The sequence below is a fragment of the Lacerta agilis genome, chromosome 7, assembly GCF_009819535.1.
Source record: "Lacerta agilis isolate rLacAgi1 chromosome 7, rLacAgi1.pri, whole genome shotgun sequence".
NCBI classification, from domain to species: domain Eukaryota; kingdom Metazoa; phylum Chordata; class Lepidosauria; order Squamata; family Lacertidae; genus Lacerta; species Lacerta agilis.
Window position 1 is genome coordinate 45,749,565 of NC_046318.1, and position 14,883 is coordinate 45,764,447.

Sequence of the window (14,883 nt, forward strand, 5' to 3'; positions counted from 1 at the left end):
TTCCTGACACCGTTGCTTTTTCAGCAAGAACTTTTCATATTTAACTGTGTAAAATGCCTAGTTGAATTTTGCATACTATTTAGAATGATAGGTGTCTCTTGCAACGTCTACATAACATAACATAAGGACATAACGTAAGAAAAGCCTGCTGGATCAGGCCAATGGCCCATCTAGTTCAGTTTCCTGCTCTCAGAGAGGCCAACCAGATGTTTTTCAGAAACCGGCAAGTGGGATTCAAGCACTAAAAGCACTCTTCCCCCTCCCTGTAGTTTCCAGCAGCTGGCAATCAGAAGCACTGCTGCCACCAACTGCGGATGCTGACCATAGCCTTCATGACTAGTAGCCATTGACAGCCCTCTCCTCAATACATTTGTTTAACCCTCTTTTACCGCCATCTAAGTTGGTGGACATCATCACCTGCTGTGAGAGCAAGTGCCACAGTTTAACTATGCACAGCATATAATTTTTAAAAAATTATGCTGAGGTTCTGAAGAAGCATTTTCATGTTGTATTAACTGCACTAATATAAAAATATACTAAATAATAGCACTTATAATATGGTGATCTTCACCCACTCCACAAAAACTGGTGAAATTAGAGAAGATAGAGAATGCTCATTCTTTCTAGAGGTCATGAAGGAAAGAGTCTTAGGTTGTTGCAGAAAATGCACAGAACTTTAAAGAGAGAAACTTTTGACACTAATGCCAATTATTAGGTGAGAAATCTTCAAAACATTCGCCCCTTGGGGTGACTCCAGCGACTTTAATGTAAATAAATTTGAACCAATGGCGAATGTTCTGAAAATTTCATTCCGTTCATATTAAGTTTTTCTGTCATCATTCCCCTCCTATTATCACTCATTAGTCTTCTAATGAGCACATATATCTGCACTTTCCATTTAGGAGGGAAGGAGTTGTTTTAAAAAGAAATCTACAAGCAGCAATATCTTAATAAATAGACTGACTAGGCATAAATCTGATACCAACACTATTGGCACACAATTAACATCCTTGATGGATTCCCATAATGTACATGCAATATGTATAAACAATATTATTTCAAGCATAATCAGGGAATCATGGCATTGCCTAAGTAATAAATAGAATAAAAAAAATTAAAGATTATTCACAGAAAAATTAGTGGTAAAATCACGTATGCAGGTATATAGGAGCTCAAAATAGTTTACAACCATAAGTAGCAAATTGGTCCTTCATTGTAAACCAATCAAAGTCTCTGTCTAGAATTAACTGCTTACATGTTATCTCATGCCGATAAACAAAATCCAAGAGACTGAACACAAGTATTCTCAAGCACATAAAGAACTCTTGAATGCCGCCATGTTCAAAAGCATGTTAATTTAAAAGATATTTACATAACATGAAAAATATGAAAACTGTGATTTCTTGAAAGCATATTTCCTGGGTGAAAATGATTTTTCATGGTGTCTAAACAAGCAACACGACTGTCAATTACAGTAGAGACGAGTGGTTTCTGTTGTGAAAAACGTGCCCAAACAAGGCTTGAATGGTGTTGGTTTCATGACGTAAACATTTTAAGTAGCAGCCACTAGGGTTTCTTTTCACAAACTGGCACACATACAATCATTTGACTTCTTTTGTTAAGTCTTCAGAAATATCTGATTTGATGTCTTTAACTTGCGGTTTCAAATCAATATTTTCAAATGTTTGATCCATTAATTCTGCTGTTCCATTAATAATCTTGGACAGGAGCTAGTTCTGGCATAAGGTTTACTGTTACATTTGTATACAATTTGCTGACTAAAACAGTCGGTGTATATAGCAGATTATTCAACCCATCAATGTACTGACGCTCTCGGGAATATCTTAATAGTTTATACCTGTGGAGAGCAAAAGTAAGGAGCATTGCTAAAAGCTATGGAAAGTCATGTTTAATTGGCTACAATCTGAAAGTGATTTTCAGCCTTTAAACAAGCAGATAATTGTTTATCAAATGCAAACATATTCAAAATAAAATAAAAACTTTTATGTTATATGAACAGTACCTTACAGGTTATGTGGCATGCTCTTACTTACCCAGCGCAACAACTTCAAAAGTGCAACCCTATACATCTCTATTAGGAAGTAAGTCCTCTTGAATTCAATGGGTCTTACTTCCAGATATGGGCTAATGGCCTATGGCTGGGAATATGCAAACACAAAATAAGCTAATGCTATTTAGTGCTTATTATGACATCAGAACCAACCAATTCAAATCCTAGACCAACCATGGTGTTACTCAAGACGTAAACCCCACTTGGATATTTGTCCACACACCCAAGAGCAGGGGAGGTCCTGTCATGCCATCTTTATTGTGCTGGACAGCCCTCCATGAGTTTCGAGTTCCACTCATGTGAAGAGGAGGTCCTCTTCTTTTCATGAAAGATCACCACAGGAATTAGAACTGTGATCATCCATGGTTCTAAATCATATGTTCATCACATTGGGAATAACAATGGTACATATTCCACAATGATAAACTTGAGACATGTTTTGCATGTGAAGAAACTATATACATGAATACTTACAACTGTTATGTTTTGCAGCTAACAGCAATAATATGCTGTAAACAAAATCTCCTGTGAGTGTTTTGATACTAAGCCATTTTTCTTACCGTCCTAAGAATTGAACTTCTCCTCGGTGATGATGAGGAATAGACTTGTACTTCCCTAGCTCTCCTTCTGGTCTTGATACGTTGTATCCTACATAGTGAACTCTACAATTGAAATAGTTAACACGTATAAGAAAAGCTTAAGATTTGTGAAGCCATTTTGACTGTGGTTGCAATCCTACGAACAATTTGCACAAATAGGGGTAAATCTTGTGGGTGCAAGGTACCTTTGAGATATTCACAGTCAGACATTTTTAAACTGAACATAGCTTATCTGGTCAGCTATGCAAAACATCTGAATGTGCAAGATTCATCCTGCAACATGTCTGTTTGCCTTTGACCTATACAGAACATATATGTCTTTATTTTTTATTTATTTTTAAGCTGTTAGGGAAGGGTAATAAACTTTGATTTACTTGTACACCCTCAGATTATACTGAAATTCACATAAATGTTTTTAGACAACCTACTAAAGAGGAAATGTTATGAGAGAAACATAGGCAAGAGTCTTTAAAAACACACATCTTCCAATTGACTGCAACTGCAAACTGGAAAAACAATAGTGAGATAGCATGAACACTCAGAAGAATGGAAGAGTTTTCCAACATGGTGGCAATTTGGTGGCTCGATTGGCGATTAGGCATTGGAAAACATCAATAGAGGTGAGAAGGGGAGGTAGCGCCATCATCTGCCCCTCATTTGAAGGGTATTCCGTTAAAGGTTTCCGGGGGCGTGGCCCTGTCCGAAGCCTAGGGAGGTTAGGGCCTAAGGCACGCCCCTAACAGTGATCACAGGGGGAGTTCCACTGGATACGCATCACTGGGGCTCCCCCTGGTGGTTAACCCTTCCCAGACTTCCAACCCACGGGTTGGGGTCGGATATAGTGGTTAGGGTCCAATGCCTAAGCCAATACCGCTCAACATCCGTAACCAATAAAGTTGTGGCCTTTACGCCCATTAATCCTATATCACGTCTCAAGTGTCATTATTTCATTATTTCCTTCGGGGAGGGAGGGACATTGCCACGCAACAGTTCCATCAGGCAGATGCAGTCACACTTTTCAAAACACAAGCAAGGGAGTGATTTATTTTGTTTATAGCCTACTGATTAGCTAAAGAAAATTCTCCCAAACATATTCTGAGTTTATTTCACTTTTAAAACTAATCCTTATCCTAGTTATGTTTCTTTGAAGTTCTATAAAAGAGGCTACCATCTGGACTACCTAATAGGATGCCTTGTATGTAGAATGTTGTGTGTTGTGACCCATCCTCAGATTGCTTTATATGAAGGGCAGCATATAAATTTTAATAACAAATAACTTAATAGAAAATGCTTTGATGTGCAAATGCCGTTAAAGTGGTAGGAATTAGCATGATGTTAAATGACTGCTAGATACTAATTTATAAGTGCCTAATAGGCACCTGCACATCTGAATAAATCTTCTATCTCAATGCCGGAAGATAACTTGAATGTCACTTCCATTTAGGCAATCAACCTATACATTCTATAAACACTCACCTATTCCAGAGATCATCATCTTCTCCACCCCATCCCCAGAAAGCATTTGGAAATCCATTGATTTTTTTGAATTGTTCTATTGTTAGTCCACTTACACCACCAAAGAACTCATTGTACGGAAGACTGAAAATGACAGCAGGCAAATTTCATTTTCTTTAGTGCATTTAGGTAAAAATAATTATTTCTTGCTACAACTTTCCACATTTGACAAACAATTAACCTTTTTGAAGAAATGAACACACCTTTTAAAATCAAAGCCTTCACAATTTTGTTAAATCAATTCAATAAACGCAGAAGCCAAGTGTATTTCTATAAGGTCATCTTACAGGTGTTCCTACAAACACACCATCTCATAGAAATCACACAAGGAAAGCACTAACCACATAGTCGGGAGGTTAGATTTAGGCATACAAGTGTAAAATAAAGCTTTGGAAATATGGGCTGAGATTCATAGGATGGTACAACTAGCTCCATGAAACCAAACAATCTTTTAGGAGCAGCCTCCATTCACATAATAATGTATTTATAACAAAAATAAAGAGACTTTCAAAAGCAGGTTGTGATATGGCATGAGAATCTACTTTACAAAGCATGGGGGAGGGGGCAAAAATCATATTGGGTGTGCACCTATAGACCCCAACCATAATCTTTTGATGCTGTATTTTTTTCTAGATAAAAGCAGTGACTATCTGCAAATGCAAGAAAAGAAGAGCAAGGAGGTATGATATAAAGCAGGAAGTATGATATAAAGCAGCTGAGCAATAAACATATGCAAGGTGTGAGCGGAAATGTAGACTGAGAGCCATAGGAATAAAAGACAGCCATAGAGCTGAATCACAAAGACCAGGAGCTTTAGAAGCTAGAAACTAAATCTGCCATGACCAGTGCAAGATTAAGCCATGGGAACAGGTTTTTAGGTAAAGGAAACTGCCTCAGTAGAAGGGCTAGGTAATAAAACTGTACATATTTTGTCAATTAAAAGTGTTTCAAAACCTTCACATTTGCAAGTTAATGCTGAACTTTTGAGATATGAGATGTACCTCAAAGTAGTTACAGTCCAAAACTTTTTTCACTGCTATATCTATATTTATAATTACTAAATTCTATGCCAAAGCTTAAAAACCCATAGCCATATATGGAAGTTATATGGAATGCACGTGCCTTTTAATCCATACATCATCTGCATGAACTGCTTAACTTTTGTTATACACAAATACTAACTTTTCTGTTTTATACTGTTTCAAGGAATGTCTAGTAGTACTAAATTTAACCCGTACTCGTGGGACAGGAGGAATGACTGACTTAAATATTTATTTTCCAGTGTTGTGCCATTTCCTAATGGCAAAGCTTTGTCTAATTGTAAACATTGGTTATAACTATAGAGATTCAGAATGAATTTTCTGCAATCACAAATTAACTGAATTCATTACTTACATGTACATATATTTGTCCAGCTTTGCGGCAAAATGTCGTGGCATCTCACCACATCCATAATAATTTCGATCGTTTTCAGGTAAGTGATCCACATCATGAAAAATTACACAGTCCCAGTCACCATCCTTCATGGCTTCTTTAAAACCAATGTTGAAGAGCATTGCTCGGTTAAATGGCTGTGTTCCAGTCTTAATAAGAGGAAAAAACAAGAGGTTAAGGCTGTAATCCTTACCCAGGAGTAAGCCCTTTTGAATTATATGGCACTTCTAGGCAATATGGTTAGGATAGTGCTATAAATGTGTTAAATAATAACTGACATAAAAGGATTGACTATTGACATAAGCTAGCTATATACAAAACTTTAGCATAAAAAGTTTTCTTAATATATAATGTTTGCTACTTCATAGCAAACATCCCCCTCCCATAAAATATTTGAGAAGGCCAGGCCCAACCCAAAGTTGATGGGTATTGTCATTTGAATGGTGTGTGTGTGACATGTCATGTGATTGATTTGCAGGGCGGGGCTTACCTGGGGCCCCTACCCCAATATTTTAATCAAGTTGGCACCCCTGGCTACATTCCTTCTAACAGCATAGCAGCAGAAACGTTGTTAAAGTCATAGTATGATATAATCATAAAATTGTAGAGTTGAAAGGGACCGCAAGGGTCATCTAGTCCAACCCCACTGCAATGCAGGAATCTTTTGCCCAATGCGGATCTCGAACCCATGACCCTGAGGGAGCCTCATGCTCTACTGACTGAGTGATCACAGCTGATTTGGAACAACCCACAAAACCAGATATGCAATGCCACAGTTAAAATTATATAAACTAAGATACAATCTTTTGAAGCAAAATAATTAAGTTTTTAATTCACCTGATTAAAGGAAACATTTTAAGGAATTTTGCCCAAACCTTGCAAGAGCAATATTTCTTGGGACGCAGCTACACAGCTGCAAATAACCATTTTTAATGTGTTGTAAAGTACAATATAAAAATCTGGCACTAGATGGTGACAGTGAGCTATGCAAAATTCAATGTATTTTTCAAAACGTTTATTAAAAAAAAGCATTTTCATAGTGTTTTTTATATGTGTGTAGATTCCACCTTGGAAACCATGATCGACATAGATACACTGCATTATTTACAATAATATATTTGAATTCATTCTAAAACAAATATAAAGCAGCTCACCTGTTCAACAACATAAAAAGCAAATTCCAGCCTTTGGTTTTGTAACACTGGTATCAGGTGTCGGAAAAATATTGGAAGATGTTCATGGCGATTCCGAAAAGGAATGAGTATTGCAACCTTCAAATACAATGAGTATGTGTGTATGAGTATGTGTGTATTTGTTACAATGCATCTTTCATACATACAGTATTACTTTTAAACTACAGTTCAATGTCAGCTTCTGGTCTGAAAAACATACATTATACATATACATAACATCTATGTTCTATATCATTCTGAAGATGTGTTCCAGTATTGCATAGAAAAACCATGCCATGAAGAAATCACCTAGCTTTATAAGATCATGCTGCACATAGAATGAAACATTTAATAAGTATTTTTAGGTGTTAAGAAAATATCATCTTCACCTTCACCTCACCTTCCACCGTGGTTTACAGTCCTTGGGCCTCCAATGACCACCTGGTTCAATGTCTAAATCTTTTGAAAATATCTTCTGAATTTCATCCAAACCAATTTCACTCATATTGACATCAATAAAGCCTCCTAGGTTGTGAAAAGAATGAAGTATTAATGTGAATTTTAAAACCAACCTGAAGTTATTCGTAATTATCACTTAAAATAGAACACTACTGTGATAAAACTAAAATATGTAAACTCCATAGGTCAGGCATGGGGAACCTCTGAAATATGGGTCAAATTAAGTGTGGGGCAGGTAAAAAGACAAAAGGAAAAATGCAGCTAAAAAAGGAACAAGTGGGGGCCTTTAAGAGCACTTCTTATTTTTCTTTGCCATTTGTAATGTTTGGCACCAAATGCAAGCCCTGCTAGAACTGGACCCACCCCAGAACTCCCAAAAGCTTATTGCCACCAACTGCAATCCCCTTACAGCAGGGATCTTCCTTTGCAGTCCCCATTTGGGTTCAAGCTATTAGTGTCATTGGCCCAGTCTTGTGGAACACTCTTCCAATAGTGATGCAACAAGATCATTCTGTTTCAGAAGGTTTCCATTTTGAAAGGTGGGCTGAAACCTTTTCTATTCCATCAGGCAATTTCCATAATAATTATCTGATTTCTGATTTTATTTTAAAAAAAACCATATGGATTTCATTGTAGGGCCTTCTGTACGTATAACTGTTGTATACCACTCTGATATTTTTCATGAATAATGGTTTGTAAATATTTTTATTAATAAATAAGATAAATTGTGGTTAATTGCAGCAATGGGTAAAAGTTCTGTCCTGCAAGATGACAGAATCCTCTAACTGAAAAGAACAGTGCACCTGAAAGCACTGCTTTCAAAAAATGCATTCTCATAGCCAGCTCTGAACTGTGGTATGAACTTCCAAAACTTATTTTTCTACTAAACAGTTTTCATTATTAAAAATGAATACTTTTCTGTGTATAAGACTAGGTTTTTTTTTTACTTTAAAATAAGGTTTAAAATCTGGGGGCGTATTATACACAGATAGTGCATATGCCCATTTTCTAAATTTGGGGTCCCCAAAAGTAGGGGGCATTTTATGCATGGGGGCATCTTATACACGGTAAATCCAACCTGTTATTCTTCTAGTTATACAAATTATATCCATACTCATCTAGGAAATAATTTTAATACGCTTTATTGAAAGAGACTACAGTGGTACCTCCAGTTACGAACGAGATCTGTTCCAGAGGCCCGGCTGTATCCCGAAAATTTCGTATCCAGAGGACCACTTCTGCTCACGCGCATGGCACCACAGTGTTTCTGCGCATGCGTGAAGCAAGCAGAGCGCTTCTGCACACACACGAGTGGCAAACCCACTTCCGGGTTTGCCACAGCCGTAACCCGGAGATTCTGTAACCTGGAGGTTACGCAACACAAGGTACCACTGTATTTCAAATCAATTTGTAGTAAAACAGATCATATGTCAAGGTGAACTTACTCATGTAGGGCAACTTTTCTGGACAAGGTTGGCTAGGAGAATAAGTGAAATTTTCTGGAAGGTACATCACAGTTTGTGCAAGGTTATCACTTGAATTGTTGCCTTCAGGGTAATCTTCATAGAAAGAAATACAATTTCAATTCAAAATACAAAGAAAAAAACAATTGTTTCTATGTTTATAAGGTATCAGTGCCATCTGCATATTATGTAATTTTAAAACATCTCTCTCACATACTTTCTGAGGAACTCAGAAAGACACAATAGAAAAACAGTATTTCAAGAACACCAGTGGAGTGATAAAAGGTTATGTCCTGAGCCCGATGTTGCTCAACATCTTTATAAATGACTTGGATGAAGGAATTTTGACACCGATGACACCAAACTGGGAGTGGTGGCTAACATTGCCTGATGCACAAAGTGGAATACCCTAGCCCAGTTTGCCATCAGCTGTGCTTCACAACTTCAGGAGATCTAGAGCAGAGCCTCAGATGATGATTGGTGAATGCTGGGAGAAACATACAGAACTTAGATTTCCCAGACCCCAAACTACTTTAAGGTTAACACCAGTTCCCTGAATTCAGCCCAGAAACAAACATGCAGTCAAATTAGTGTGCTGGAATAAAAATGTCTAGCTCCCATCAACAGTTTCCTTTCTATTAATCATCTGTTTCTGACATTACAATGTTTTTGTTGCCAGATTAAGGTTTTTCTGATTGTCTGGACATTTTAAAAGGGTTACATTTGTCTTTAGTTTGTCTTTATTTGTTTTCAGCTGCTGTTGTTTGGTTTGTATTCTTTTATGTTTTGCATTTATTGGGTTTTATTCTTGTTGCTCTTATTCTATTCTTATTCCAATCTTATTATACGCTATCCTAGGATCCATCTCAAGGGCATTTTAGAAATTTTTACAATAAACAAATGCATTGTAATCTACGGTTCAATCAACAGATGGTTATGAAAATGTTATAAGATAAAAAATGAAAAGCATAACGTTCCTACCTGTGCCATTTAAAGTAGCATTTTTATTAGTGTACAGCCTGATCATATGCCCTATTGTTTTCACATTTTCTTTCAGCATTATACCTCGTGCTTGAACCATAAATAGATACGTATTTGCTGTTGAGAGATGAAAAATCATTCAAAATGGCTTCAATTTAAAACTGAAACAATAAATGTTACTCATTATTGCACAATTATATGATTGACAAATATAATAATATAATATAATAATATATATAGTCATTGCCAAATATAAATTAAGACACTGACAAAAGAATAAGAAAAAGCTGTGGGACCTTGATAACAGTTGGAAGTGAAATGTACAAAGTTCAATATTCAGTGTAGAGTGCCTATCTTTTTCTTCACTAACTATGAAAAAAATCAATTAAATATGAGAACATGGTAATATATTTTTTGAACTTACTTTATGCAAAGGAAAGAAGGAAGAAGGAGGAATTACTTATAAACCTGACATCTGGCATCTCTGTGTTTTAACAAGTGATGGATCTCTCTGTTTTAACAAGTTCTGTCAAATAATATACAGTGGTACCTCGGGTTAAGAACTTAATTCATTCCGGAGGTCTGTTCTTAACCTGAAACTGTTCTTAACCTGAGGTACCACTTTAGCTAATGGGGCCTCCTGCTGCTGCCGCAGCGCAATTTCTGTTCTCATCCTGAAGCAAAGTTCTTAACCCGAGGTACTATTTCTGGGTTAGCGGAGTCTGTAACCTGAAGCATCTGTAACCCGAGGTACCACTGTGTATGCAAGCAGAGAAGAGAGTCATACCATCACATGTGCTTCTGCATGCCCCTGTAACATGATACAACAATGACATTATAATGAGGAAGCATGAGAATATGAAAAGAGCCTGCTGGATCAGGCCAATGGGTCCATCTAGTCTGGCATCCTGCTCTCACAGTGGTCAACCCAGATGCTTATAGGAAACCTGCATAATAAGTTTGCAACCCACTGTCATGATTTCTTCTTATGCCATTATCTCTTACCAAGAGGGGGGGGAAACATTGTTGCTTGGTTTATGTGGCTACTGGCATGCCACAGGACAACCATGCAAAAGCTGGATATGAATCAGGCCCGACTGTACATAAAAATATTATTTACCCAAAGCAGCCTTTGTTGTAACATGAATTGTAAGAAGAACTCGGACTGTGTTTTTAGCTAGCTGAAATGTCAATGCTAGTATCAAGAATACAAAATATCACATAAACTAGATGGACATATGTAAATTTGGTCCATTTCATTTTAGATATCCTGTAATCCAGAATTATTACTCCAAATGGAAACATGGAAACAAATTTAGGTCTGGATTCAACTCACGAGTCACATGAATGGAAGCCTGCACAAGGACTTCCATTAGCGTGACAGGGCTTCTGCCCCTTCCCCTGTGAGCCCCCTGCACACATACCTCAAATTAGTTTGGGGGGGGGTCAGGAGAGCCCCCAGAACAGCACATAGTGGGAGGAGACAGAGGATCATTCCATCTGGCAAACTCAAATGCTTGTGCTGATAAAAACTTTTGCCACAGCACTCCAATGAATTTCTTCCTTAGTTACCAAAATCACACATCACAACCAAAGAAAAGGTAAGGAGGTATCATAAAGTCATGAGGCTTTCACAACTAGATTATTTTTACTTAAATCGATTAAACTTGATATTGCACCACTGCACTGTAGCTTAATCCACAGGCAGACATCCTCTAAGGAAACATATTCCCTTTGAAACCAACGTGAAATCAATTTTGTTCAATTAGTAATTAAAGGGTGCTGTATAAAGAAATGTGAACTTGATTTTAAAAATAGGTAGCCATTCCACAATATGGAAGTTCAGTACAAGTAAACATTAGGATTCTTACGCCAGAAAAGAAAGATTCATTTTCCTACTGAACACTATGCACTATCATGAATACTGATACATCCTAAATCATATAGGATCTTCTCAATTTTATATTCTCCCTTTTTGAGACATGTTCATATCCAAATATATTTCCAGATTCCTATTTAATTGTACCAAGAAGCATATGAAGTAATCACTTCTGTTCGAAGGTAGTTTCTTTGTGTGTGTGTGTGTGTGTGTGTGTGTGTGTGTGAACTAGTGGGTGTTCTGCTGATGTTTGTTATCCTCTATTGCAGGTCTATACAGTAGTCTAATTTGTAGTGTTGGGACAGAGAGAGGGGATATTTTTGTGTGTGCCATCCACCCCACTGCTCTTCAACCTTCCTAACTGAACTGGCAGAGCTTGTCTGACATGTGGTGCTGGAGAACCCTTTTATGGTGGTGTTGGGAAACTTAATATGCAGGCTAAGGCTACCTCAAATGGGCCTGCTAAGGCCCACATAGCCTCTGTGACAACCATGGGGCTGTCTCACTGCATCAATGGTCCAACAAATGTGGATGGGCATACTCTCAACCTAGTCTTGCCACAGAGCAGGTTGGGGACTTGCTGCAAGTCTGTTGTCTCTGGTTGGGCTAAATGTAGTAACTCCACTCCGCAAGGGTTAGTTCACCCTCAGAGACCAATGGAACCAGATGGATTCCTGAGTGCCTTGGGGGATTTTCTGGCTGGCATGGCTGGTGCCCCTTTCAAGGCTCTTGTCTCACTGTAGAATGATGAGAAGTAGAACCACCAAAACAATCACTCCTGAATGCCCTTGCCATTACTGTGGGGCATGTAGATCACCTTGGTATTTCAGGTACCTATGTGTGATGACACAGGAGGATTGATGACTAGAGTTAAAACCTGAATGTCAGAGTTGGAGCCAGTCCAATGGAGGCATCTAGAACACTGTCAGTTCCATCTGTACTGGATCAGTTTAGATTACTGTACTGTGAGAAGGTGGCCCATCTTAGCTTCTTAGAGATAGCGTTAGGGCAGTGTTGGCCAAACTTGGGTCTCCAGCTGTTTTTGAACTACCATACAACTCCCATCATCCCTAGCTAACAGGACCAGTGGTCAGGTATGATGGGAATTGTAGTCCCAAAACAGCTGGAGACCCAAGTTTGGCCAACACTGCCTTAGGGGATTGACAGGGTGGATCCAGGGAGTGACAAATAATTCACTGGAGAAGGGAGAGAAAGCAATTGCCTTTAAGGAGAGAGTGGTGCACCCCCTCTTTAAAAAGACCCTCATCTACTATGTCAAAAGCCAGGTTAAACAGGTATGCCTTCAGCACTCACCAAAAGCTATACAATGAAGATGCTGGATGCACCTCTGTGGACAGTTCCACAACTTAGGCACTGCTACAGAGAATGTCCTCTCTTGGGATACTAAACCCAGAACCAATATGGCCCCTCTGCTGATCTTAACACCTGAAGGGGGTGATCTTTCAGGCATTTGGTGCCCAAGTCTTTTAGGGCAGAGCTGGCCCAGACGAGGCAGGTGAAGCCTCCCAGGCAGCGCTCCCTGCCCTGCCACTTCTACCATTGGTGCTGAATAGGGGCAAAATTGAAGCCATTTTGGGCAAGATCTTTCCCAAAATTGTTGTGATCTTGTCCCAAATCAGCACTAATGGCAGTGCCATTTCTACGCTCATGGCAGATGAGGCAGGGAGCATGGTGGCAGCAGAGCAGACAGGGCAGCAGCAGGGGCCAGGTAGGTGGTGCAAGGAGCAGCAGCAAGGCAAAGCGGCACTTCCCATTTCACCTCAAGTAGTGAAACGGGATGTGCTGTCCCTGATTTAGGAACTAATGAGAGTACAGTTGTACCTTGGTTCTTGAACAGAATGCGTTCCAGGAGTCCCTTTGACTCCCAGAACCATTTGAAAACTAAGGCGTGGCTTCCGATTGGCTGCAGGAGCGTCCTGCAGCCGATTGGAAGCCGTGGAAGCCATGCCAAACGTTCAGCTTCCCAAAACCAGAACACTCATTTCCGGTTTTCAATCGTTCAGGAGCCAAAACGTACGAGTTCCAAGGCATTCGGGAACCAAGGTACAACTGTACCTTGAATTGAGCCCAGAAGTGAAATGGCAACCAGTGCAGCTGTTTTAAAACAGGAGTTATGCGAGATCTAAATGGAACCCCACCCAGTAATCTTGCTGTTGCAATTTGGACCAAGTGAAGTTTTGAAATCTACAAGTGGATTAATGTAGTAGGTGTGGCCACAATATTTTTGGCAGGAGGAATTGTTTTTAAATGACTGCTATAGAGTATTTGTGTGGAAAGACTGAGAAGCATTCAGGCTTTATAGAAAATGTAAAATTATTCAAAGCTCTCTCCGCATATTTGCATGGGCTGTTCTCATTAGAAACTATGTCACAAGCACCGTCCAACACACTCCCATAACTCACAAGTCTTACATATTCAAGTGTCACAATGAGCAGAAGAGTGGATCTGATTTCATCACCAACAAGAATTACCAAATGGAATGCAGGTAAAACTGGTGCTTACTTTTGTTAGAAGCCCAACTCCTGTAATAGCATGTTATCATTACAGACAAGTGTGCATCTCTCACAACACAAGGACAAGAACAATCCATCCCTTTGAAAATATATGTACGTCCAAAATGCATTTATTGACTATGTACACACAGGAATGTTTGACCACTGTATGCTTTGCCATTCATTCAACACAATGAAACTGCATCAGTGTAACATGTCAATTTATGAGTTCACACCTGTGCATTTCTCACTCAATTCCTGCAGCATCAGGTAATAATGACTTGCAAGTGTGAGATCAGCCACCACAAGATCAAACAACATACACTTTTTGATCATCGGCTCCTAGTCCAATCTCAAACACAATGTTTTTCAATGGAGAAATCCAGTTCAGCTCCAAATCATCGCATGTGAGGAAAAAAGACAACAACAAAACGCATGTGCACATGTATGAATGAACCAAGTCCCTGGTGAATCCTTGGAGTCGTTTTGGAACGACATGCCCTTTAATCCCACCCACCGACCTTGAAGAACCGCAAGCCGGGAATCCCTTCTTACCTATTCCGGGAGCCACATAAATGAAATACAGGCAAGAGGAGGAGAAGGAAAAGAAGAAGAGGAAGACGAAAATCGAGCGGTTGGAGACTCTCAGCGCCTTCGTGAAGAGAGACATCCTCCTTATTCCGGGGCAGAGAGGCAGGCCACCCCCCTCCCTCCCCCCAGCTGCAAGTGGCGGCTGCGCTTCCCAGGCTTGAAGGTGCAAACCCCACCCCCACCCCCACAAAAATAAAAAAAACAAA

At 39.1% G+C, this 14,883-nt stretch overlaps 1 protein-coding gene across 2 annotated transcripts; it reads right to left on the bottom strand.

Annotated features, from left to right (window-relative positions):
- Window positions 1-1,586: 1,586 nt before the first annotated feature.
- Window positions 1,587-14,840, bottom strand: B4GALT6 (beta-1,4-galactosyltransferase 6). 2 transcript variants are annotated; one of them, XM_033155090.1, is made up of 9 exons: window positions 14,642-14,839; window positions 9,695-9,811; window positions 8,696-8,809; window positions 7,192-7,316; window positions 6,774-6,890; window positions 5,581-5,768; window positions 4,147-4,269; window positions 2,632-2,733; window positions 1,587-1,858 (listed from the first exon to the last, which is right to left on the bottom strand). In XM_033155090.1, the coding sequence occupies exons 1-9, from the start codon at window positions 14,754-14,756 to the stop codon at window positions 1,711-1,713; spliced, it is 1,149 nt and encodes a 382-aa protein (XP_033010981.1). In that variant the 5' UTR covers window positions 14,757-14,839; the 3' UTR covers window positions 1,587-1,710. The 2 variants fall into 2 exon arrangements, with proteins under 2 accessions (XP_033010981.1, XP_033010982.1); XM_033155091.1 differs by lacking the exon at window positions 4,147-4,269 and having other exon boundaries at window positions 14,642-14,840.
- Between the last annotated feature and the right edge of the window lie 43 nt (window positions 14,841-14,883).

Coding starts and splice junctions, on each gene's coding strand:
- B4GALT6 (XM_033155090.1), bottom strand. CDS start 14,756: ATGTCTCTCTTCACGAAGGCGCTGAGAGTCTCCAACCGCTCGATTTTC. Junction 9,812..14,641: donor TTATGTGGCTCCCGGAATAG/GTAAGAAGGGAT, acceptor ATCTCTCAACAG/CAAATACGTATCTATTTATG. Junction 2,734..4,146: donor GATGATGATCTCTGGAATAG/GTGAGTGTTTAT, acceptor TTTCAATTGTAG/AGTTCACTATGTAGGATACA.